The sequence below is a fragment of the Rhinoderma darwinii genome, chromosome 5 (assembly GCF_050947455.1).
Source record: "Rhinoderma darwinii isolate aRhiDar2 chromosome 5, aRhiDar2.hap1, whole genome shotgun sequence".
Taxonomy (NCBI): Eukaryota; Metazoa; Chordata; class Amphibia; order Anura; family Rhinodermatidae; genus Rhinoderma; species Rhinoderma darwinii.
In genome coordinates, this window is record NC_134691.1 from 43,652,800 (window position 1) to 43,680,341 (window position 27,542).

At 40.3% G+C, this 27,542-nt stretch overlaps 1 protein-coding gene across 1 annotated transcript in view; it reads left to right on the plus strand.

The window, feature by feature from the left end:
• The window catches only part of LOC142652449 (neural-cadherin-like), an 89,031-nt gene that overhangs the window by 28,824 nt on the left and 32,665 nt on the right, over positions 1-27,542 (plus strand). Inside the window, exons 13-23 of the mRNA XM_075828087.1 lie at positions 874-1,123; positions 1,390-1,517; positions 9,699-9,885; positions 11,592-11,735; positions 14,403-14,686; positions 16,952-18,569; positions 19,120-19,210; positions 20,531-20,715; positions 23,222-23,457; positions 24,823-25,100; positions 26,330-26,544. Coding sequence (XP_075684202.1) covers positions 874-1,123; positions 1,390-1,517; positions 9,699-9,885; positions 11,592-11,735; positions 14,403-14,686; positions 16,952-18,569; positions 19,120-19,210; positions 20,531-20,715; positions 23,222-23,457; positions 24,823-25,100; positions 26,330-26,544 — 3,616 coding nt within the window. The remainder of the gene's footprint in view (positions 1-873; positions 1,124-1,389; positions 1,518-9,698; positions 9,886-11,591; positions 11,736-14,402; positions 14,687-16,951; positions 18,570-19,119; positions 19,211-20,530; positions 20,716-23,221; positions 23,458-24,822; positions 25,101-26,329; positions 26,545-27,542) is intronic.

Sequence of the window (27,542 nt, forward strand, 5' to 3'; positions counted from 1 at the left end):
CAAAATGGTAGCATTAAAAACTACAGCTTATCCCGCAAAAAATAAGCCCTCATACCACACTAAATAAATTCTATTTTTTTACACTTTCCTTGTAAAAGTAGTAAAACATAGAAAAAACTATATATATTTAGTATCGCCATAATCGTATTGACCAGCAGAATAAAGTTAACATGTTGTTTTAATTGCACAGTGAATTCCGTAAAAACGAAGCGCAAAAAACAATGGAGGAATCGCTGTTTTTTTTTTTCATTTTCTACCCCACAAATAATTTTTGTCTTGTTTCATAGTACATTATATGGCACAATAAATGGTGCTACGAAAAACTACAACTCGTCCCGCAAAAATCAAGCCCTCATAGGACTATATCGACGGAAAAATAAGGACGTTATGGCTTTTGGAAGGTGGGGAGGAAAAAACGGAAATGAAAATCTGAAAGTTGTTTACGACGGGAAGGGGTTAAAGGGGATGTCCGCTTTGTGCAATTCTTTTTTCATAGAAGGGTCCCTCAAAAATAAGCTGATCACAGCAGGGGAACCTGTAGCAAAGCGTTCTATTCCCCTGTAGCGCCATGACAGGAGAAATGAAGCATTACACAATTCCTATTAAAATGAATGGGTTGTCTGTGTAATGCATAGACCGGTCGGGTCCTCCAGAAAGTGAGATGCTCTGTCTCTTCTCCAGATAATTGATGCAGATCCTGAATGAGAAACTATAAACTCAAAGTATCCTGAACGGAAATTTGAAAACGGTTTTTCGATAATGGACAATCCTTTTAATCTCAACGCATATTACATGTGATGGGTTTGATGTGCATGCACTTGATAGACTACAATATTCAATGTGTGCAAACAATATATTCTGTCATTATTGTAGAGTGTGAAAGCTACGTCTCTGCTTGATGACCCACGAGTCACATACAACATGGAGGAAGGTCTTGTACCCGAGACAAATAATCCCATCCACTTCTACCTGAAGCCTAATGGAGTTGATGACTCAGCCTCCATACTTGTTTCTGAACCTCTGGATTATGAGGGGACCAGGTTCTTTACCTTGAGAATTAGAGCTCAGAATGTGGCTACTGTTCCTTTGGCTTCTATCACAACTGTTTTTGTCAATGTGACAGGTGAGTGACTCTAATTTTGAGAGAATCACCCATTGTGTATATGCCCTGATGTCTTTGTACTTTTAATATGTATACTCTGCAAGTCCTTCCATACAGATGATGGTAATATTCTAGAAATTTTTCGATGCAGAAGACTGGTACCATCTATGGGCAGCTTTTAGAGGAAACTTGACATCAGATGTGATACTTGAATGTAGCCTCTGCTTACTTCACTACTGATTACAAATGTGCCCTTCATCATTTTTCCCTTTTTTTTTTTTTTGCAGATGTCAATGACAACGTCCCGTTCTTCACTTCTTCTACTTATGAAGCGACTTTACCAGAGGGAGCAGAAATTGGTTCATCAATAGTAGAAGTTAGAGCTACAGATCAAGACTCTGGACTTCACGGAAAGGTCCTTAACTGTTCTTACAGTATATGAAATTTAATTTATACAAGAGTATCAAATACTATTTCAGAATTGTTCACACAGGTCAACTTAATGGGGTTTGCCCATCAGGGACATTTATGGCACTGAAGTGAATGGCAGTTACGGAAACAGCGTAGCTCTCATGTTTTCTGATTTCATGGTCAGAAATTACAAGCAGCAGCGAGAACCAGGAGAGATAGAACAGGGATAAGGGGGCTCCCGTTCTAGAGATAGGTGCCAGTCCCAGAGGTGGGATCCGCATCTATCTGACATTTATAGCATATCCTGTGGACATGCCATAACTGTCCCTGATGGGCAAACCCCTTTAAAGAGAATCTGTCACCAAATTTAACAACCCCTATCTAATTTAAACAACATATAGGTGCAAAGACCCTGATTCAGAATATGTAAATATTGTTCGGCTATTTAACCCCTTAGTGTCTAAGCCTGTTTTGGCCTTGTGGACACAGCCGATTTTTACAAATCTGACATGTGTTACTTTATGTGGTAATAACTCCAGAATGCTTTTGCCTATCCAAGCGATTCTGAGATTGTTTTCTCGTGACATGTTGTATTTTATGATACTGAAAAAATTTGGTCATTAAATTCAATATTTATTTGTAAAAAACACCAAAATTTAGAGAAAATTTGCAAAAATCTGCATTTTTCTAAATTGTAATGTATCTGCTTGTAAAACAGATCGTAATACCACACAAAATATTTACTAGTTAACATTTCCCATATGTCTGCTTTATGTTTGCATCGTTTTTTTCACGTGCTTTTATTTTTCTAGGACGTTACAAGGCTTAGAACTTTAGCAGCAATTTCTCGCATTTTCAAGAAAATTTCAAAAGGCTATTTTTTCAGGGACCAGTTCAGTTCTGAAGTGGCTTTGAGGGCCTTATATATTAGAAAGTCCCCATATATCACCCCATTTTATAAACTGCACACCTCAAAGTATTCAAAATAGCATTCAGAAAGTATTTTAACCCTTTAGGCATTTCACAGGAAATAAAGCAAAGTAGAGGTGAAATTAAAAAATGTACATTTTTTTTTTAATGAAATTCATTTGTAATACATTTTTTCTGTAACACAGAAGGTTTTACGTGAGAAATGCAAATCAATACTTATTGCCCAGATTTTGCAGTTTTTAGAAATATCCCACATGTGGCTCTAGTGCGCTAATGGACTGAAACACAGGCCTCCGAATCAAAGGAGCACCTGGTGGATTTTGGGGCCTCTATTTTATTAGAATATATTTTAGGCACCATGTCCGGTTTGAAGAGGTCTTGTGGTGCCAAAACCGTGGAAACCCCCCAAAAGTGACCCCATTTTGGAAACTACACCCCTCAAGGAATTTTTCAAGAGGTATAGTTAGCATTTTTAGCCCACAGGTTTTTTGCTAAATTTATTGGAATTGGTCTGTGAAAATGAAAATCTACTTTTTTTCTGAAAAAACATACAATGTTTTCGTTTTTACAAGGAATAAAGGAGAAAAACACCCCAACATTTGTAAAGCAATTTCTCCCGATTACGCAATACCCCATATGTGGTAATAAACTGCTGTTTGGACCCACGGCAGGGCTCAGAAAGGCCATTTGGATTTTGGAGCGCAGATTTTGCTGGAATGGTTTTCGGTGTCATGTCGTGTTTGCAAAGCCCTGGAGGGACCATAACAGTGGAAACTCCCCAAAAGTGACCCCATTTTGGAAACTACACCCCTCAAGGAATTTTTCTAGGGGTATAGTTAGCATTTTGACCCTACAGTGTTTTTGCTGAATTTATGGGAATTTTGCCGTGAAATTGAAAATCTAAATTTTTTCTAATAAAATGTAGTTTTAGCTCAGATTTTTTCATTTTTACAATAGATAAAGGAGAAAAAACACCCCAATATTTGTAAAGCAAACTCTTCTGAGCACAGCAATACCCCATATGTGGTAATAAACTGCTGTTTGGACACATGGCGGAAGTTAGAATGGACGGAGCGCCATTTGACTTTTGGAGCTCAAGTTTTGCTGGAATGGTTTGCGGCCCCATGTCACATTTTCAAAGCCACTGAGGGGCCAAAATAGTGCAAACCCGGCAAAAGTGACCCCATTTGGGAAACTATACCCCTCGTGGAATTTATCTAGCGGTATAGTGAGCATTTTGACCCCACAGTTTTTTTTGCTAAATTATTGGAATTATGCAGTGAAAATGAAAATCTACATTCTTTCCACTGAAAGGTTGAATTTTTTAAATTTTCACAAGGAATAAAGGAGAAAAAGCGCCCCAACAATTGTAAACCAATTTCTCCCGAGTACGGTAATACCCCACATGTGGTCATAAACTGCTGCTTGGATACACCACAGGGCTCAGAATGGTAGTAGTGCTACTTGGCATGTAGATTTTGGTTGATTGTTTTTTGGGCACCATGTCGCATTTTCAGAGCCCCTGAGGTACCCGTACAGTAGAAACCCCTGAGAAGTGACTCCATTTTGGAAACGATACCCCTCAGGGTAATCATCTAGGGGTGTACTGAGCATTTTGATCCCACAGGTGTTTCATAGATTGTATTAGAATGAGGCAGTATGAAAATGAAAACTTATTTTTTTTCCCCAAAAATATGTAGTTTTGTACCCAATTTTTTTCCACAAGGAGTAATAGGAGAAAAAACAACACATAATTTGTTACCCAATTTCTCCAGAGTATGGCAATACCCCATGTGTGGCCCTAAACTGCTGTTTGAGCACATGGTGGAGCTCAAAATGGAAGTAGTGCCATGTGGCTTTTAGAGCACAGATTTTGGTGTATGGGCGCCATGTCGCATTTTCAGAGCTCTCTTAGGTACCAGAGTAGAGTGTAAAACCCTAATAAGTGACAACATTTTGTAAACTACACCCCTCAAGGCATTTATAATTTGCCTGGACATATGACAGGGCTTATGAGTGAAAGGCGCATGTGAGACCTATTTTGGTGATTTTCGCAGCATTAGCCCACAATGGCAAGGCTCTGGTGTCAAATAGTAAAACAAACCCCCAAGTAGTGACCCCCATTTTGGAAACTGCACCCCTGAAGGCATTTTATTAACGGGTGTAGTGAGCATTTTGACCACACAGGTTTTTTTTTTCTATAATAAATGAATGCTCAGTGGATGGTGCAAAGTGAAAATTGCAAATTTCCACAGGTATATGCCATTTTAGTGCACAATATTTTGTGCCCAGTTCATGCCACTGAAGACAATACCTCAAACTGTTAAGCGGGTTCTCCCGGGTATGGCGATGCCATATATGTGGACGTAAACTGCCCGTTGGGCATGCTGCAGGGCTCAGAAGGGAGGGAGCGCCATTTGGCTTTTGGAGCGCAGATTTTGCTTGGTAATAGTTCTGTTTGGGATTTTGCTGGTATTTCAGTTTATAATGTGAGGGCATATGTAAGCTGTGCGGAGTACATCAGGGGCATAATAAGAGGGTACTATAATGGGGTAAATAAATAATAATTCATAGATATGTGGCCAGTGTCGCACTGATAAATGGTGCCAGATCTTATCCGCTTTTGGAACACTGCACATTTTGCATCGCCATATTCTGAGAGCCAGAACTTTATTTTTTCACCACCAGAGCTGTGTGAGGGCTTATTTGTTGCGGGACAATCTGTAGTTTTCATTGGTACCATTTTGGGGTACATGCAATTTTTTTGATCACTTTGTATTTCATTTTTTTGGGCAAGCAAGGTGACCAAAAACCTGCAATTCTGATGTTTTTTATAATTATTTTTTTTTACGGCGTTCGCCATGCGCTATGAATGACAATTTTACATTATTCTGCGGGTCGGTACGATTACGGCGATACCAGATGTATATAGTTTCTCTTATGCTTTGCAGCGTCTGCACAATAAAATCACTTTTGTTTCAAATTTATTTTTTGTGTCACCAGATTCTGGGAGCGATAACTTTTTTTTTTTTCCGTCAAAAAAGCTGCGTGAGGGCTTGTTTTTTGCGGGACGGGCTTCAGTTTTTAATGGTATAATTTTGGGGTACATGCAACTTTTAGATCACTTTTTTTTATTCTGTTTTGCGAGGGGTAGTGACTAACAAACAGCGATTCTGGAATAGTTTTTTATTAAAATTGTTTTACGGTGTTCACCGTAAGGGTAAAATAGTGTGATATTTTTATAGTTTGGGTCGTTACGGACGCGGGGATACCACATATGTGTACTTTTTTTATGTTTTTTTGTTTTTCCTATAATAAAAGGCTTATTATAGGAAAAAAGGCTGTTATAGTGTTTTTTGAAACTTATTTTTTTCATGAAACTTATTTTTTTTAACTTTTTTACAACATTTTTATTAACTTGTTTTACCTTTTTTTTTGTGTCCCACTAGGGAACTTGAAGGCATGAAGCCCTGATCGCTATTCTAATACACTGCACTACCTACATAGTGCAGTGTATTAGAGCTGTCAGCTATTCACTGACAGCAAGCCTGTTAGGCTTCGCCTCCCGGCAGGGCCTACTAGGCTTCCGTACTAGGAAGCGATTGATAGGCTATGGTTGCGATAGCAACCATCGGAACACCCGCGGGTGCCGATGGTTGTCATTAGCAACCATAGCGTGCGATCGAATCACTTAGATGCAGCGATAGCTGCATCTAAGGGGTTAATCGGCCGGATCGGAGCCTAGCTCCGGTCCTGGCCGTTAGAGCACTATGTCAGCTGACACCCGCGCCTGTGGAACCATCGTGGTTGCCGACAGGCTACAAGACACTTAGATGCATCGATCGCATTGATCGATGCATCGAAGGAGTTAATCGGCCAGATCGGAGCCTAGCTCCGGTCCTGGCCATTGCAGAGGGGTGCCGGACATCTGATTACTGGCGGTGATAGCGCTGGCTCAAGCTGAGCCAGCGCCATCACATACACCACGTCATGGAGCTGTGATTGGTCAGTCTGCTTTGACTGACCAATCACAGCGATCGCCGGCAGGAGACCGCTGTTATTGGTCCCCTGCCGTCTTACTGTGCCGGTCAACTGTCATAAACAGCTGACGTCACAGTTCTGTCATCCTGTCCTTTGACAGGGTGACAGTTTTTAGCCAGGACGCACCGATACTTCCCTGTGCCTTAAAGAACTTCAATGCAGGACGTACCGATGTGTCCTGGTGCGTTAAGGGGTTAAACATAAACATGGAAAATATGAGATGATTGGTGTTGAATCCGCATGCTCTTCCTTCTTTTCCACCTCCGTTCAGTCATGATATTATCTCTTTTATGATGGAACTGACATGGCACCCTTGTACTTATCTTCGAACGACTGGTCCAGCCTGGTCGGCTGGACCTAATTGTCTATACTAAAACCTTTCTTCAGTTATTGGTATCCTGTACGATATCCTGTGTACCAATGAGAATATATATTTTCTGATATATAAATATGTAATGGTTATTTACATTTTTCTCTCCCCCTTTCCCACTTATTCCTTTTTCTTTCTCCTCCCTCCCCTTTCCCATTTCTTATTATACACCATACAGGACTTCCATCTTTTTTTTATTCACATAGTTTAATGTAATATAACAAAATCACATACAGAGCATGAGAAATGTAAACAAGATGTCAACTGTAAGTACAAAAGAACAAAGCAATACAGTAAAGCAATGCGTCAATGGAGTCATAAATTCAATCAATTATGGTATTGGAAGAGTTATTGAGCAAAGAGGTGTGATCCAAAATAGTAACATACAAAGCAGTATAAAGCAAATAGGGCAGTAAGTATACAATCCCCAACCATCTATGAACCAGTGCGCAGAGCCGACCTCGGCCTAAGGCATTGCATAAAGGATTAACTAGGAACTCAAACCGTTTCCACAGGTACAAGTATATAATGTATGATCTACAGGTAACATTCATCCAAAGATCAGGACTAGTATCTATATACTGCATAGAAAGTAAAAAGTGTATATATGGAACGAAGAGAAAAGAAAAAACAAAAAGGGTGGTGAACTAGACATGAGCAAAATAGGAACCACGTCCGTGGCAGAGAACAAATTAAAAAGTCTCTGTCACCAGTTTATAATTGCCCTATCTCCTACCTAATCTAATAGGCGCTTTTATGTAGATAACTACTGGGGTTTATTATTGACCAAGTTATGAACATTTTTCGATTTATGCAAATTTTTTCTAAATGCCCAACTGGGCGTTTCTTTTTCTATTCACCAGGTAGGCGTTGTATAGAAAAATGTATGACCAATCAGCATCATACACTTCTCTTCATTCCAGCCCAGCTATATTCACAGCACAGCGTGATCTCGCATGGTCCTTCACCGGAGCGACGGAAGACTAAACAGACATCGCCTCTAGCCGTGCCAGGACGTTTATCCGAATCTGCAGTGGAGTGGCTGGAGGCGATTTCTGTTTAGTCTCCGTCGCTCTGGTGGTGGACCTGCAGGACGAAGTCACGTCACAGCGTGATCTTGTGATATCACGAAGTGCTGTGAATGAAGCTGGGCTGGAATGAAGAGAAGTGTATGACGCTGACTGGTCAACATCATACACTTTTCTATGCAACGCCCAATTGGTAAATAGAGAAAAAACGCCCAGTTGAGCATTTAGAAAAAATTTGCATAAATCGAAACATGTTCATAACTTCGTCAATAATAAAAGTTTTTTAAAAAAAACAACAACCCAGTAATTATCTACATCAAAGCGCCTATTAGATTAAGTAGGAGATAGGGAAATTATAAACTGGTGACAAAGCCTCTTTAAGGGCTAGGGGGGGTGGGGTCAAAGAGTCTACGTTGAGAGGAACAGACAGTGGCAGGAGAACGTAGCTATCTGTCCCATACAGGACTAACATCTTAACATCATGCTTTAACCATGGAAAGATGGTTTGTATGTTCTGCACCATCTGACACCTATTATTTCTACAGTTAATACGAAACTAAAGTGGAACCGATGGACTATGTTGATCGATATGAATATTTGAACCTGTAATTTATCCTGTACTTTTTTACTTTTTTTCCCCTTTCTCCTTCCATGTTGAAAATGAAAATCGCTTAATAAAAACATGTAAAAATGCACCTAGGATTCCTCCTATGGATACTGCTGAGTTTAGGAGTCCTCTGTAATAGATAGAAACACGGCCGATGTCACCAGCTGTCCTTCAGAAAACTGTGACGTGCTGAGTAGCACGTAGGGTGGGCCAACAGAATAAATATATAAATATTCAAGAAGCAGGGCAGAGAAAAGCGGCAGAGTGCTTGTGGAATACATACCATTAGCATAAAGCGTTGGCACACTTCATGTGATTATTGTGGGTAATTCTGGTGAGTTGCTAGACAAAAATTACATATTGGAATCAGCGTCTTTTGACTTATGCAGCCAATACTGTGGTTTGTGGGGTAAAACATGCTGACAGATTCCCTTTAATTTGCAGAAGTTTACAGAGCTATGAGTTACTGGCGATAACTGAAAGGGGTTGTCCTATCAGGATAACCCCTTTTCTAAAGGCAGACCCATAGCTGAAACCCTAGGTCAGTGTTTTCCAAACTGTGGGTCGCGACCCCTTGGAGGGTCGTGTGAAGACCACTCACCGACGGCTCCAGGCCCACCGAGATGGTGGGGCCTGGGGCCGGCTCCCCAGCTGTGGCATGTCCCAGTTTCATCTGTATCTGTGTCCTCAGAATGATGTTGACATACTTTAGACTAAATAGGGCTAAGTACGGTAGTGGGAAATCTCAAACAAAGGTCTCGTCCAAAAGTTGGTTCCGGCCTCAGAAAGTTTGGGAACCACTGCCCTAGATAATAAGATGTCATCTCTTTGCTGCACCTCTCTCCGCTCTGGCTATCAGAGGGCGGTTTCCGGCAGGTGACCCCCTCTATGACATCTATATGCCTTACAAGGGCCTATGGAAAGGGCTTGACATGATGGGACAACCTCTTTAATAATAAAAATACTTTGTATCTTGACATTTCATATGTTTTACCAGTTCCTTCATCCCTTTTAAACAAACTTGTACACATACTTTCAATATCAATTATATTTGACCACATTAGATGATAAATTACAGCACAACGTGACATATTGAGGATATATTGTCTTTATGAACGCTTATAGACTATCAGTTTAACTTCACTAGACCATACTAGGTCCATGTGTTGTTTCCATTGATTTTGTTCCATTTTCTTTTATTATGCACAGGTTCAATATGTGATACTGAAGGATGTCAATGAAGATTACAAACATTTTACAATTAACCTTGACACAGGGATTATATACACAGCAACATTGTTTGACCGGGAGAAACAAGCATCTTACCTCATTGAGGTTCAGTCTCAGGACTGCACAGAATCAGCACGACCAGGAATGCAAGGACTTCCCAACACAGGTCAGGACGGCATCTTAACCCTACAATCTGTAATCTCTATGCGCCAGGGTATCAAATACAATACAATAATGTTACTAGATTCTTTACCGAATATCCATAGCAATTTGCAGTACAATACATGTGGATGGGGAAAAATATCAGTGCGGAAATGAAAGAATACTGCGAATTTTCACAGCAGATTTAACGCTTTGCAATGCATAGTGCGAAAATTGTTGCAAAATCTACTGGCTTAAAGATTTGCGACATAAAATGTCTGCTACGTGTGGACTTTATAAAGTTAGTGCTCATGACTCCACAAGAAAGAAGAGTCTAGGCAAAATTGGGATTTATGGGGCAGAAGCATAGAGGAAACCACTTGTCGTGGAAATCAATGGCTCAAAATATATATTAGACTGAAATTTAGAAGAGTCCAAAACACACTCTCAGGCCAGGCCCCATTAGTCAGTATCCTAATTAGGATATTTCACCGATATATATCGAGAGAGGAGAAGAAAACACACAGACGCTGCTGATATGCTCAAAATACTCCTCTGAAGGTTTATTTCCAAGCTCAAACTATAATACTGAAATTCAGAAGAGGTGTAGACTTGAGGTTAACCAATCAGAGACAATGTGACAATATTTGTCATTCAGTAAAAAGCATACAATAAGATACATCCCAGATACATCATTATAATTCTTCACACATTAGGTTTGCAGGTGGCCTTATCTCTCTTGGGCAGAATGTCCCCGTGGAGATGGGGGAGACCTTCCCTCACGCATACTTGCCACCCTCCCTTCTCACTCCCTGTTCCTTCTCTGCAAACTTCGCATGGGAACCAAGGTCAAAGATAAAACATACAAAATCAACATTACTTGTATTAAAGGAACAATGACTTTCCTATTCACTACAAAAGAACCAAGATGGAAACTCCAGACATGATGGCTGCTGCACGAAACTAAATCATTTACACATTATCATCACTTTCACATAATACATATCTTAGTAATTCGGCATCCTGCTTGATAATTCATAATGTAATTTCATACAGAGAATATAAGCAAATAAACCATCCTTCACACACTATTATCTTGGATTAACATCAGTTTTATAATGAATTATATATTCTGGTTGGTAAATTATGTTCTTATAAGTATTATGACTACTCGACTGTGTGTCACTATCATGTCCACTTTAAAGGGTTTATGTGGGGATCAAAAAGTATTAGCAGTGTAGTCACTGCAGTATGTGAGTACACTCGCTAATATACATTGCAGTCCCCCATCGCGCCGATTCTGAGATTTTCATAGATTTTTATAGTGTTTCCGGGGGACCGGAAGTCTAGTTGCACAGCCTTTTTTGATGACGATACGACTTTTCGTCATGTGACCGACCCTGCTGTACTACATGTACAAGCAGGAGCAGTAGTACAGCAAGTGCATGGACTACACATGAGAGAGTCGTATCGTCATCAAAGAAGGCTGTGCGACTAGACTTCCTGTCCCCCGGCAACACCATAAAAATCTATGAAAATCTCAGAGTCAGCGCGACGGGGGACCGGAATGTATATTAGCGAGTGTAGTCACATATTGCAGTGAGTACACTGCTAATAATTTTTGATCCCCGCATAACCCCTTTAAAAGATCTATGACCTATACATTGGCTTCACATGTGGACTGATGGACACATAAATGTGAAAATGACTCGTGATCTGTCTTCTCCTTAGATACGGCCTATGTGACAATATTTGTAAGTGATGTCAATGACAATGCTCCAATGTTCCCGCAGCAGAAATATGAGACCAGTGTGGAAGAAGATAAGGATGTGGGTTATGTTGTAATGACTGTAAGCGCTATTGATGAAGATGAAGGTAATTTTAACTTCTTTTTTATTTATTCCATTTGCCATTTTTGATGTTTTTATTTGTATTTCTTTACTGTTCAGAAGTTTGATCATACACAGGTTTATATTTTCAAGTGGATATTGTGACAAAATGAACCCAGTGTGACAGCGCCTATTGGATTAGATAGGAGATTCGGCATCACTAGGGTCTAATAGAGAAGCCTAAGGAAGAAATGCCTGAAAAAAACAAACAAACCCAGAGCAAGCTGAGTTTGGAAAAAACCGCCACTAACTACAATATTGGCTCAAAAATGGCACAAACAAAATGTAGTGCATTTCAAATTTTACTATAGACTTTCATGTAACATCTGGCCACACTCAAAACTGCATGAAAAAAATACTGCTAAAAACACCATGAAAAACGCTGTGTGAATCCAGTCTAAGTCTGGAATACCGCTTTAAACCATACATATCATTACAACTTTTGCATCAATCAGTCCCGAATATATGAACCTTTATAAAATATGTTAATAGGGAAGGTGCATCTTACTCACCTTCCAGCAGCCTGTATTTCCACTTTCCCTATCTGTAGGCTCTCTGAAAATGTTAGAAACCTATTCAGTCACCAAAATAATCTGTGTATATTAAATCAGTAAACACTAGACACGGAAGCAACAAGTGAGACTGTAAGGCGTTGTTCACATCTGTGTTAGGGCTCCGTTCATGGGTTTCGTCAGATCTTTCCGTCAGGGGAACCCATAACCGGAATCCAAACTGAAACAAACAGAAACTATAGGTTTCCGTTTGCATCACCATTGATTTCAATGGTGACGGATCCGGTGCAAATGGTTTCCGTTTGTCACCGTTCTTTAACCCCTTCATGACCAGCCTATTTTAGACGTTAATGACCAAGCCATTTTTTATGTTTTTCCATCGTCTCATTCAAAGAGCTATACACTTTTTATTTTTGCGTCGACATAGCTGTATAAGGTCTTGTTTTTTGTGGGACAAGTTGTCATTTTTAATAGCACCATTTTGGGGTACATAGAATTTATTGATTAACTTTTATTAACTTTTTTTTCGGGGGAATAGAAAAAAACCAGCAATTTTGCCACACTTTTTTGCGTCCTAAATTTACGCCATTTACCGTGTTGTATAAATAACACAATAACTTTATTCAGCGGGTTGTTACGATTGCAACGATACCAAATTTGTATAGATTTTGTATGTTTTACTACTTTTACACAGTAAAAACGCTTCTTTTTCAAAATTATTTGTTTTTGTGTCTCCATATTTGAAGAGCCGTAACGTTTTTATTTTTTCACCGATGCAGTTGTATGAGGGCTTTTTTTTTTGCGGTGACGGCTTGTAGTTTTTATCGGTACCATTTTGGAGTAGATGCGACTTTTTGATCAATTTTTATCAAATTTTTTTTAAGGCTGGATTCAAAGAAAACAGCAATTTTTGCATGTTTTTTTATTTTATTTTTTACAGCGTTCAACATGCGGGTTAAATGATGTAATATGTTTATAGTTGGGGTAGTTACGGGCGCGGCAATACCAAATATGTGTAACTTTTTAACTTTATTTTGGTTTTTTAATAGTAAAGCAGTTTGTAAGGGGAAAAAGTGGGTTTTTCATTTTTTTTTATTAACTTTATGAAACTTTTTTTTCACTTTTTTACTAGTCCCACTAGGGGACTTTAATATGCGATTCTCCGATCGCTATTATAATACACTGCAATACTTTTGTATTGCAGTGTATTACTGCCTGTCCGTTTAAAACGGACAGGCATCTGCTAGGCCATGCCACTGGCATGACCTAGCAGGCATTCGCTACAGGCAGACCTGGGGGTCTTTATAAGGCCCCCGGGTGCCATGGGAGACAGACATTGGCGATCTTATCGCCGGGTGTCAGTGGGATGAGAGGGAGCTCCCTCCCTCTCTCCAAAACCACTCAGATGCGGTGCATGCTATTGTTCACCGCATCTGAGGGGTTAAACGGGTGAGATCGATACTTATATCGATCTCACCCGGCAGAGCAGGGACGCCCCCAACCCTCAGCTACCTCTGGCAGCTGAGAGCAGGGAGATTTGACAGCTCCCTGCTCTGTTTACTTATTCCGATGCAGTGACGTAAAAAGTCTATGGCATCGGAATAATGCCCGTTAGTGACCGACGTAAAAACAGTATGCATCAATCGTGCAATCAATCGTGATGCAAACGGAAACCTATAGTATCTGTTTGTTTGAGTTTGGATTCCGTTCATTGGTTCCCCTGATGGAAAGCTCAGACAGAACCCATGAACGGAGTCCGAACGCAGATGTGAACGAAGCCTAAGCTGTGAGAGGGAGGAGAGTCATATTACGGTCTCTCTATCCCATCCTATGTGCGTAACTTCATGAGGCCAAGAGGCGAAGGGGAACAGAAGAGGGAGACATCTGACTGTCTCTGAGCACAAAGCACAGTTTTTCATTTTCTCACAGTTATAGGGCAAAAATTCTATTTTATTTTTTTTAAAAAGCAGCAGACAGAAGTAAAAATATGCAGGTTACACACATGTCTGACTGCGCTACATCTAATACCACTGCAGCGTTATTGTCATTTTTGTTTTATAATGATAGGTACTCTGTAAGATAACCATAGATGTTCTTATATTATGTAGATCTTTGGGTAAATATAGTGTTATTCAATGCAGGTACCAATGCCAGACTAAGATACCAAATCACCAGTGGAAATGCCAAAGGGATATTTGATGTGGAGCCAGAGATTGGAAGAATATTTATTACCCAGAGTCTGAACTATGAGCAGGATACACAGTTTGAGCTCAGGCTGGTGGCATCAGATGGAAAATGGGACAATCATACCCTTGTAGTTATCAATGTGATCAATCTAAATGACGAGCCTCCTGTCTTTACACAGAGTGAATATCATGACAGTGTTCTGGAGGAACTGACAGATCTGCCAGTGTTTGTCCTGCAGGTAAGCATAAAGTTAGAAAAAATGTTAGGGATAAAAGAAAACTACCCATACTTTTTAAGGCCCCATGCACGTGACAGTATTTTTCATCAGTAATTACGGACAGTAAATACTGACCCATTCATTTCTATTGGCCACGGACACCTTTCAGTATTTTTACTGATGGGTGTCCATGCTGAAAAAATTATATGTCCTATTCTTGTCAGAAATTACGGCAAGGACTCTCCCATAGAAGTCTATGGGAGCTTCCGTAAATACGGACGGCTACTGATGTGCATCCGTATACCGTCCGTGTTTACTGAAGCATTGCTAGGCAACATGTAGATGACATCATTTTCAACCTCCCTCTTTGGCCCCATGCACACGACCGTAAAAAGCCTCCGTTTTTGCGGACCACAATTGCGGTCCGCAAAAACGGAGCCATTCACTTTCATTGAACACTGACACCTTTCCGTTCCATGTTATGGAACATGTCCGTTCTTTCGCATTTTGCGGGCCGTGCTCCCATACTTTGTATGGGAGCACGGCCCGAAAATGCGGCTGTCAGTCAGCAGCCGGCCGTGCCCGCAATCGCGGGCCGTGATTGCGGGCACGGTCGTGTGCATGGGGCCTAAGGCCTCATGCACACGACCGTATCTGCAAATACGGACCGTAAATACGGTTCCGTATTGCTTTATAGTCATCAGCAAATCATCAGCAACGTACCCATCTCTGCTGAATGGTATCCGCAAATACGGTCCGTAGTGCATCCGTATTTACATCCGTATATACTGATCCGCAAAAAAAGATGCCTGGTTGATGGGAAATCCCCTTTGTGTCGCTTAGCAACACTTCTGTATGTGCAGATGTCTATCTGTATGTGCGGAAGCACCTCCGTAGCCATCCGCAATTTTGGCTTCCCCCATAGACTTCTATGGAGGAGTCCGTACCGCAATTGCGGACCAAGAACGGACATGCTCCATAATTCCCGGCACAGTTCTGTGGCATGGACACTCATCCGTAGCTATACGAAAAGGTATCCGCGTTCAATAAAAGTGAATGGGTCCGCAATTGCGGTCCGCAAAAACTGAGTTTTTTTTACGGTCGTGTGCATGGGTCGTGTGTTCTCTGCAGTTTTTAATTGGCATCGTACATTTATAGCACAGTACATGTACAGCACTGTTATGGCACGAGCTCAGCTGATATACAGCCGACAACTGCTGCAACAGCTGCGTTTTACCCATTGGATGCCGCGGTCAATAGCAACCACAGGATCTAAGGAGGGCATTCTGCACTTTGCCCCTCTACGACATGATTGGGGGGTGCCAATTGTTTGCCATGGCAGCAGTGGGCCTAGCAAAGGCCCCCATGTCTGCCATGGACGTTAGCCTATTAGGCTCTGCCGGAGCAGTGCACTGTGTTAGCCATCAAAGAATCGCATGTTCAAGTCCCCGTGTGGGACTAATACCTTTTCCAAAATAAAGTAACAAAAACGTGTTTAGAAGTATAACAAAAAATAAACAGTAGAAGAAAAAAAAAACACATCTTTTGTCTGTTATTATAGGAAAAAATAGACCAATAAAAAAACAATACAAAATTGTTATTCCTGCGTCCGTAAAGACCTGTACCATAAAATGTTCACATTATTTTTTGCGCAAGGTGAACGCCATAAAAATTTTTGATTTGAAAACGGCCAGAATTGCTTTTTTTATTTTATCATATTGCCTCACTAAAAAGGGTACCAATGGAAGTTACAAGTCGTCTCACAAAAAACAAGCCCTCAAACAGTCCATCAACAGAAAAATAAAAAAGTTATGGGTCTCGGAAAGAGGCAAAACAAAAACTATTTTATTTATTTTATTATTTTTTTTTAAACAGTTTTTATTGGGCACAACTAGTAACATAAGAAAAGCCATAAATTTTGTATTGCCATAATCGTACTGACCTGCAGAATAACGTTAACATGTCATTTATACCGCACGACATGCTGATTTTTTTTCCACCACACCCCCCAAAAAAAATGTTTTTGGAAAAAAAGGCTTACACTGCATTATAAGTAAGCCAAAATGGTGGTATTTAATAATACAACTCGTTCCATGAAAAAAAAACAAGCCATCATACAGCTATGTCGAGGGAAGAATAAAAAGGCTATGGCTCTAGGAATGCGACGATAAAAAAACGCTGAGCCAAAACTGTCTGCAGCCTCAAGGGGCTAAGCTTGTTATTTTTGGGAACTATTTATATAACTATATATATTTATATCTATACTCTCTAATCAATTCTGTGCAGGTTTCAGCTACTGATCCTGATCAAGAAGCAGATCAAAGTGCTCTCCGATATACTTTACACGGACAGGGTGCCAACAGTGAATTTGTTATTGACCAGTTCAATGGAAAAATATACGTGCACAAGAAGCTAGACCGAGAGCAACGTTCTTCTTGGATGTTCTTAGTTCTTGCCACAGATGAGAATGGTGAAGGACTAACAGGTTTTGCTGATGTGATTATTGATACTAAAGATGTGAATGACAACCCACCAGTGTTCCTTTGCACTTACAATGACTGTTTCATGGGATACATCCCAGAGAACTCGCCAGCAGATACCACCGTGATGGAGATGACTGCATTAGACTTGGATGATCCAAAATCTGGAAAGAATGCCGTTTTGACCTACAGAATTGTCCAAAATGTCAAGAATGAAATAAACCTTAATTTATTTGCAATTCATCCATCTACTGGCTCCATATATACTGTATTGGGTTCTTTGGATAGAGAGAAGGAAAACAGATACTTGATTGTGGTAGAAGCAAAGGATGGAGGAGGACTAACCGGCACAGGCACTGCCACCATTCTAGTATCAGATGTGAATGACCATGCACCAGTTTTCACACAGAAGATTTATATGGCCTTTGTTCCCGAAAGTTCTGGTATAAACAGTGAAGTGACTATTCTACAAGCCTGGGACAACGATGAAGGAGAAAATGCAATGATGGTGTTCAGTATTATTGGAGGAGATGATGACCGCAAATTTTTTATAGAAACAGATAAAATCCAGAAACGGGGTATTATTCGTCTTAGGAAAAGAATGGACTATGAAAAACCCCATGAGAGATCCTTTAATCTGACAATAAAAGTAGAAGATATGGACTTCTTTAATATCGCCTACTGCATTATCCATGTTGAAGACTCAAATGACCATGCTCCTGTGTTCTACCCGCATTTTTATGACATTGCCCCATTGCCAGAAGATGTTCCAGTTGGCACAACAGTGGCTCAGGTATCAGCCATGGATTTAGATTCAGGATTGAATGGAATGTTCTCCTACCACATATTGAATTCTTCAGATCCCAGCAGACAGTTCTCAGTGGCTTCTGATGGTTACGTTGTGGTCTCCAATCCATTAGATAGGGAAGTATCTCCCTTTCACAAGCTGGTGGTATTGGCTATTGACATGGGTGAGCCAGCCCTTACTGGAAGTGCAACCATCTTCTTTACCCTTGAAGATATCAATGACAACTCTCCTGGATTTGAAGCCCAATATATCCCCATGATTTGGGAAAATACAGAGTATCCACATATTGTGCAAATAAACAAGACATCAACTCTGTTATATGCTGCAGACAATGACACATCAGAAAATGGTCCTCCGTTTGCCTTCTATTTATTGACTGATCCTCAAGGCACCAATGACTTCAGTCTAAAAGACTTCCACAATGGAAGCGCCATGATCACTGCTCTGTGTAGTTTTGACAGAGAATTGCAAAAAGTTTTTCATTTACTAATAATAATTACTGATAGTGGAAATCCTCCCCTGTCATCAACGAATACATTAACAATCCTAATTGGAGACAGAAATGATCACCCTCATTCTTCTGGACAGATGGATTGTACGGTCTACGCGTATAAAGGTAATACAACATACGACCACCCGATGAAAATGCTAGTTAGCCAAGGTTTGGTTATGAAGGCTCTGTTCACATCTGCGTTACTACGCATGCTGCTCTATTCTGTCCAACCTGATCTCAAATTTGCAAAAGGGGTTTTGAATGGAGCCCCCAACGCAAATGTAAACAGAGCCTTAGTTTGTTTTACTCACATAAATGATGGAATTTTTCTGCTTTGTTATGGCAAACGTTTTTGCAAAAGTGACATCAGGAAGTGCAGCCATATTGGTTGTCATTTTTTAATTAGTTTCTAACAAACCGACGGCTAACTGTGAATTTATAACCCTTTTCTACCAACAACAATGCAACAGTCTACCAATAAGGCTGCACTTCCTGTTTTGTCACTTTTACAAAAATGGCCGACACCACTAAATAGTTGTTTTCATGTTGTTTGAGATTATGTAATTGGATTAAACTGCTCTTAGAAACGTGGATTTAACATTTTCACTGTATGAGCATATATCGTTTTCAGATACTACCACCAGGGTTTATCATGCGTTGTCTTTTATAACAGGCATACTTCCAACAGTCATCCTCGGAAAAGTTCCAGCCCCAGACCTAGATGATTGGGATCACAAAATGTATTATATGGAAAGTAAATCAAGGTAATTGCAAGGTGCAAAAATAATCTTAAAGGCGCATTCAGACGTGTCGGAATTGCTGTTGAATTCTGCTGTGGACAGTCCACGGTGGAATTCTGCAGCAGCCGTTTTTTACATTTCTTTCTATACATTTTTAGGAAACTTAGTTCAGACGTTGCGGAAAATAACTGTGTGGAATTTAGGCTGCGGTGCAGCATTTACCCTCTGCAGCAGCTCATTACATTGCGGAGAAGAGCAATTTCACTGCAGATTTCAGTCTTTGCAATACAAAAACTGAAATCTGTGGCAAGTCCATTGTGATATCTGCAACGTCTGAATTACCTGTCAAATATGCAAATGTTGGTGCAGATTCGTTGTGTAATTGCCCTGAATCTGCACCAACATTTGCAGCGGAAAAATTCCGCCATGTTTGAACATGGCCTAAGGGTATGTTCATACAGAGTTTTTTGCAGGCAGAAAATTCTGCCTCAAAATTCTGTCTGAAATTTTGAGGCAGATTTTGATCTGCCTGCACGCCATTTGCTGCGTTTTCCACTGTGTTTTTTGCCCGCTGCCACTGAGCGCCAATGGGAGGTCAGAGATAGGGCATGTCGCTTCTTTTTCCCGCAAGACAGTTTTTCCGCTCGCGGGAAAAAAACGCCTAACCTCACATTGAAATCAATGGGAGGCATTTTCGTCCGTTTTTGGCGTGCTTTCCGACGCGGTTTCCGCATAAAAAAAGTGTCAAAGAATTCTGTGTGAACTGGCCCTAAAGGGGTTTCCAGAATTGGAAAAACAGGGCTGCTTTCCTCCAGAAACAGTGCCGCACCTGTCCACAGGTGGTGTGTGGTATTGCAGCTCAGCCCTATGCTTTTCAGTGGAGTCTAACTGCAATACCAGACACAACCCATAGACAGGTGTGGCACTGTTTCTGGAAGAATGCAGCCATTTTTTTCTAATCCTAGACAACCCACTTAACTTCTACTGCTACATGTATACACTCCATAGTCTACAATTGTGTCAGAGACAGAGGTGGTACTAAAACTACTCTATGTCATGTTCGTGCGTGGAGGTCTAAGAGATCCCTCGTATAATAACCTCATTTTAAGTTTATTGTAAAATTAATTGTCAATTTTTGATTCCGGCTCATTCATTTGAGTGGCTGGCAGATTATACTACATGTCCTCTCTAGGAAAATGTATGTTTGCTGGAGGTTTCAGAAGTCGTCAGACCCCACACACGATCAGGCCTGCTGCCCAATCTTCCTTTCCATTTTTCTTATATTTTCTATGGTTAAAAAATAATGTTCTCTTTATGTTGAAGTTTTCTCTGTTAACCTGACAGGATCTTTTCTGTCCACGATACGTCTGGTTTTTTGACCATACGAGAAGGGGCCATTCCAGGTGTTTATAAAGTCAGGGTGAGAGTGACGGATGGCGTGTGGCCTGACGTGGTCTCCACTTTTAAGGTTGTACTGATTGCCGTAACTGAAGAAGGTGCCAAAAATGCCATTGCCATACGGTTAAAAGGTGAGGAGTAATTCAGTTGTAGTTCTATAATACAAAGATCATGTAAATGGGGGCAGACATAATCACCAAAGGATCATTGCCATCAAACTTCTTCTCTTCTGTGTTAATTTGGTGCATAAAAAAGGGAGACTGAACCTTGCATAAACTAATACATTAAAGCAAACCAAAAGTATATAACTTCATTAGGCTGAGTTCACACGTTGCGGACTTGTCACAGATTTTGTTGCGGGTTTGAAGCAGATCTCACCCTTTTGCATTGCAAAGTGTAAAATCTGCGCTGAAAATATGCGTGAAATCCGCGACATGTACTCAGCCTTATGGTAGATTTGGTAAAAAATGTCATAAAGTTTAGTTAAAAACTATCCTAGAAAATGTGCAAAATTTATCAGATTGGCACATGCAGAATGATAATTTGGCACAACTTGCCAAACATTTTTCTCTTCCTTACACCATCTCATACTTTACAACAATATCTATCTATGACCAGACGATGGTCTGAGAAACATGTAAAGCTGCCCGTAGACAATACGCTTTTTCTCTGCGCTGTGTCATAAGCCCGGCACGGGTATCCTGTGCCGGCTAAAGCAGGTGTCCGGCGGTCTAAAGACAGCCAGGCACCTGCTCTAACGGGCGGGATCGATTTCAACATCGATCTCACCCGTAACCCCTTAGATGTGGCGCTCAATAGTGAGCGCCGCATCCAAGTAGTTTTGGAGGGAGGGAGCTCCCTCTCTCACCCTACCGGCACCCTGCAATGGCAATCGCAGGGTGCCGATGGCTTCTATGGCAGCCAGGGGCCTAACAAAGGCCCCCAGGTCTGCCTGTAGTGGATGCCTGCTAGGCCATACCTGAGGCATGACCTAGCAGGTGCCTGTCAGCTTTACACTGACAGGCAATAATACACTGCAATACAGAAGTATTGCAGTGTAGTATAAAAGCGATCAGAAGATCGCATAGTGAAGTCCCACAGTAATGAAGTCCCCTAGTGAGACTAAAAATAAAGTTATCAAAAAGTTTAATAAAGTTAATAATAAAGAAATGAAAATCCCAAATAAAAAAAATAAAAAACCCACTTTTTCCCTTATAAAAATTAAAACATAACACATAGTTGATATCGCCGCGTCCGTAACGACCCCACCTGTAAAGCTATTATGTTATTTAACCCGCACGGTGAACGCCGTGAAAAATAAAATAAAAAGCAATGTCAGAATTGTGTGTTTTCTGTTCATCCATCCTTCAAAAAAATTTGATAAAAAGTGATCAAAAAGTCGCATGTACTCCAAAAGGGTACCAATAAAAACTAGAAGTCGTCCTGCAAAAAACAAGCCCTCATAAAGCTGCATCGGCGGAAAAATATAAAAATGTTGGCTCTTAAAACATGGCGACACAAAAACAAATAATTTTGAAAAAAAGTGTTCTTACTGTTTAAAAGTAGTAAAACATATAAAATCGATAGTAATTTGGTATCACCACAATAGTAATGACCCACTGAATAAAGTTATTATGTTATTTATACCACACAGTAATCGGCATAAATCTCTGACGCAAAAAGGAGTGGCAAAATGTATGGGGTGGTTTCTTCCATTACCCCCAAAAAAAGTTAATAAAAGTTAATCAATAAATTATATGTACCCGAAAATGGTGGTATTAAAAAATACAACTTGTCCCGCAAAAAAACAAGACCTTATACAGCTATGTCAACGCAAAAATAAAAAAGTTATAGCTCATGGAATGCGCCGATGGAAAAACTGAAAAAATAGCTTGGTCATTAAGATCTAAAATAGGCTGGTCACTAAGGGGTTAATTCACAGCAAACAAAGATCTTAATTTTTTTTTAAGGAATTGGAGATAGACAAACAGATAGATAGATAGATAGATAGATAGATAGATAGATAGATAGATAGATAGATAGATAGATAGATAGATAGATAGATAGATAGATAGATATGAGATAGATATTAGATAGATAGATAGATAGATAGATAGATAGATAGATAGATAGATAGATAGATAGATAGATAGATAGATAGATAGATAGATAGATAGATAGATAGATATTAGATAGATAGATAGATAGATATTAGATAGATAGATAGATAGATAGATAGATAGATAGATAGATAGATAGATAGATAGATAGATAGATAGATAGATAGATAGATATGAGATAGATAGATATGAGATAGATAGATAGATAGATAGATAGATAGATAGATAGATAGATAGATATGAGATAGATAGATAGATATGAGATAGATAGATAGATATGAGATAGATAGATAGATATGAGATAGATAGATAGATAGATAGATAGATAGATAGATAGATAGATAGATAGATAGATAGATAGATAGATAGATAGATAGATAGATAGATACCAAGAGAGAATAGAATGAATTAAAAAAATAAAATAAAAAATCTGTGCAAAGTGGAATATCCATCCAATTTTTTTTTATTATTTCAGTAAAAATTGAAGATGAAGTAGCTTTCTTTTCTGTTGATCCAGGTATCACCGCAGAACAGTTCATAGCCAAGACACAAGAAATGATGATAAGTAAATACGAGCAGATGAAAAACCTTCTATCGGAAATCATTTCCTGCGCACAAGATAATGTTCAGCTCTTCAGTGTACTGAACGTTCCTGATCTGTCCAACTCTACAGACGTTTGGATTTCCATTTCCAGACCACCCTATCACCAAGCTGGAAAGTTAAATGGCGTTGTGGCTCTACATCGGGATAAGGTCTCATGTAAACTTTGTTTTTAAAGTCCATAACTCTCAAAATTTTTGGTATTGTGTCCTATTTGCTAAATACTAATAATAAAGATAAAAAAAGACACGGCGCCACATAGTGCAATAAAGCAAGAGGGTATTGTGAACAGTATATGACAGGGAATTGCTCACCTTGAGTAATGGATACCAATAGGTATCACAAAAGCAAGAAGTATCACAAAAGCAAGAAGCTGCAGCCAGGTCCGTGCACATGCAAAATGATTTTGCTGTCAAGTAGAGGATAAGAGATCGGACAAAAAGGACCACCGGCGCTGCTATAAATGTTGTCGAGGCAGAGAGAATGATTAATGAATATTTATTTTAGAAAGAAGGGCTACGCGTTTCGACGCCGAACCGGCGTCTTCATCAGGCCAATATCTATATCATATTGGCCTGATGAAGACGCCGGTTTGGCGTCGAAACGCGTAGCCCTTCTTTCTAAAATAAATATTCATTAATCATTCTCTCTGCCTCGACAACATTTATAGCAGCGCCGGTGGTCCTTTTTGTCCGATCTCTTATCCTATTTGCTAAATGGCACTCATGTCATTATTCCATAAGTAAAACTACATTTAAAGAGGATCTGTCACTATTTTAGTAATGCTAATCGAATAGACGCTGTCCTACTGAAAATAATAGTGAAAATTGTGTCCCAAAAAGTTTATTATTGAAAATGTTATGCGCTTTTTTCTAAACATGCAAATTAGGCTATACTAGACAATTGGGAGGTAACACCAGTGATTCCCCTGAGGTGGAGCCTCCTCACAGCCTCTGACACTGTCCTATCAGCATGAATCTGCTTTATACAGTGTGAGAGACTGAGGCAGGAGGGAACGGGCATCACTTCAAATATCCATATCTCTGTCTGTGGACCACTTAGAACAGTGGTTCTGGGGTCATATGAAAGATGAGATTCTAATCTTTCACATGACACCAGGATCACAGTGAAATAACCACAGATATCACTAGATGAAAACACAGTTGGAAATGGAAGCTGTATACTATATGATCACTTAGTGTTGCTGGGCTTGGAAGAGAAGTGTGTGACGCTGATTGGACAGCGTCATACAGAAAACATTACACCACCCAGAGTGAAAAGAAAGAGTCACCTCCCAGTTAGTATATATATACCCAAATTAGCATATTTAGAAAAATGCACATAACTTTGCAAATAATAAATGACTTTGAAAAAAAAATTACACTGTAATTATCAGCAGCAAAGTGCCTATTAGATTAGTTAGGAGATACGGCATTAATAAACAACTGACAGATCCTATTTAATGTATATAGATTGGTATAACGGCTTTACTTACACAAAGTCCATATTCTCCACAGTTAGAATCTGCAATGGGTGTCCGGGTGAGTCAAATTGGAGAAGACCAGTGCAGAAATGCAAAATGTAGCCACAAGACTGGATGTATCATTAGAAACATATATAAACGTCTCCCAACAATGGTCAGAACTGACAATGTCTCCTTGGGGTCTGTGACCATTGTGACCCATATCCACTGTTCCTGTGCTTCTCGAGAACATGAACACCTTTCCTGCTCCTCATATCCAGCCAATCCCTGTCTTAATGGGGGCACCTGTGTGGACACAGAGCTCGGATATAGGTAATGTATGATCAAGTAGGGAAACATAAAGATTCAAATCTGGAATAGCCGAAAATTCCCATCTGAAAATTATTTTGCACTTAATATAGTCAGTTTACTTCTTGCTCTTTGTTTCTACTTATATAATGTGATTACTATCCATGTACATAAGTGCTACAACCGGGGGTGTTCATGCCAAGGAGACAGCTGTGATGGCAATGAGACCTATGGAGTGACAGGGCTCAGCTGAGGTATCTCCATGGACACTGTGAACCGGTACAGGACTTTTCCCTCCACAGGCATTGCATTGGGAGAGAAGAACAACCATAGGATTATTCCATTATTTATTCCTCTTATTGATGTGAAGGGTAGAAGGGATAATTGCCTTTCCTGGTATGGTCATGTATGGTGGTGGTTAAGTGTGTGGGGGGGGGGGGGGGGGGTTATTGTGATAATGATAATTTTTATAAGTTATGAGCAATTTTATATTTATGCTAATTAGCTCTTAATGACCAACTGGCCGTTTTTTACTTTTCACCAAGTGGGCATTGTAAAGAGAAGTGTATGACGCTGACCAATCAGCGTCATACACTTCTCTTCATTCCAGCCTAGCTTGTTTCACTGCACAGTGTGATCTCGCGAGATCACACTATGACGGGGCTTCCTCCCACAGGTCCTTCACCGGAGTGATGGAAGAGTCAACAGACTTCGCCTCCAACTGTGCCAGGACGTTTATCTGAATCTGCAGCGGCTGGAGGCGATGTCTGTTCAGTCTTCCATGGCTCCAATAAAGAACCTATGTGAGTAAGTGACGTCACAGCGTGATCTTGCGAGATCACGCTGTGCAGTGAGACAAGCTGAGCATGAATGAAGAGAAGTGTATGACGCTGATTGGTCAGTGTCATACACTTCTCTTAACAACGCCCACTTGGTAAATGTTAAAAAACAGCCAGTTGGTCATTAAGAACTAATTAGCATAAATCTAAAATTGCTCATAACTTGTTAAAAAATTATCATTTTTCAAAATAAAAAACACTGTTGTTATCTACATTACAGCGCATATCAGATTAGGTATTGGATAGGGCATTTATAATCTGGTGACAGAGCCTCTTTAGGGTTAACCCAAAAACTGCACTGTTTAAACAAGGCAGACATTGCTGGAAAAGCCTATATAACACACATCATGACATTCATGCTTTATGCTATTATCAATGGGCCAGTGGTAACAGCCAGTCTCATTTGTTTGCCAGGTGTGAATGTTTCCCTGCTTACTATGGACCAGAATGTCAGCAAACCAAACGCTCATTTACAGGACAAGGCTTTGCCTGGTTCACTCCAATGTTCCTCTGCTTTGAAAGTCAGATCTCCCTGGATTTCATCACTGAAGAAGCTGATGGACTTCTGCTCTACAATGGACCGATGGCATCCAAAAACCACGGGGAGTCAGAAGATTTCATTGCTGTAGGTGAGACTGTCAATATATAATCGCTGTGTTTATTAATTAGATTTTTCATCAGCTGCCTTGTCATTGCATTATATGTGGTTTAGAAAGCCCCCATAGGTTGTGGCTCCAGATTCAGCATTGCTTACGTATTCGGATGGATTACGCCTGTGAAGATGGTGAAGCAGAGTAGCACAGTATAGCGAGAAGTTTAGCAGCCAGCAGGTACAACAATTGACTGGGACTGTAATTGAGATGGTACTTGCTAACCTCGGATGCAGAGTCTAAAGAATACCCCGTTCTAACACCCACAAGGAGGTATGGACTTTGCCGGTAATATTCCCAGGTTGCCAGGGGCGTAACTAGGAAAGACTGGGCCCCAGAGCAAACTTTTGACTGGGCCCCCCCCCGCCCCACAACCAACACACCCCCACCACCACATCTCCCACCCTCCCGACAAAGAACATTTATTAGTTCTGTGTGCAATGTAAAAATACAGCTAGGCCACCAGTGTAACAAACAGATAAGCACTGATATTTTAACATTTGTTATTACTTAGTTATGTTATTTCATAGTCATAATAGTTATTAAAAAAATGACCCGAAACTTAAAGCACCGGGACACACCCCTGTAGATAGTGCCACACAGCCCCCTGTAGATAGTGCCACACAGCCCCCTGTAGATAGTGCCACATACCCCCCTTTGAGATAGTGCCATATACCCCCTCTTGCAGATAGTGCCACACACAACCTCCCTTGTAGATAGTGCCAGATATCCCCCTGTAGATAATGCCACACACCCACCTTTGTAGATATTGCCACATAGTCCCCCTTGTAGATAGTACTGCATACTTCCTATGTAGAAAGTGCAGCATACCCCTATGTAGATAGAGCCACACAGGGCCGCCATCAGGGGGGTATTAGGGGTACTACTGTAGGGGGCCCGGCCAAACTTAATTGAAAGGGGGGCCCGGCAACTGCCGCGACTTGCCTTTGTTAGAAAAAAACAGGCCCCTGCAATGG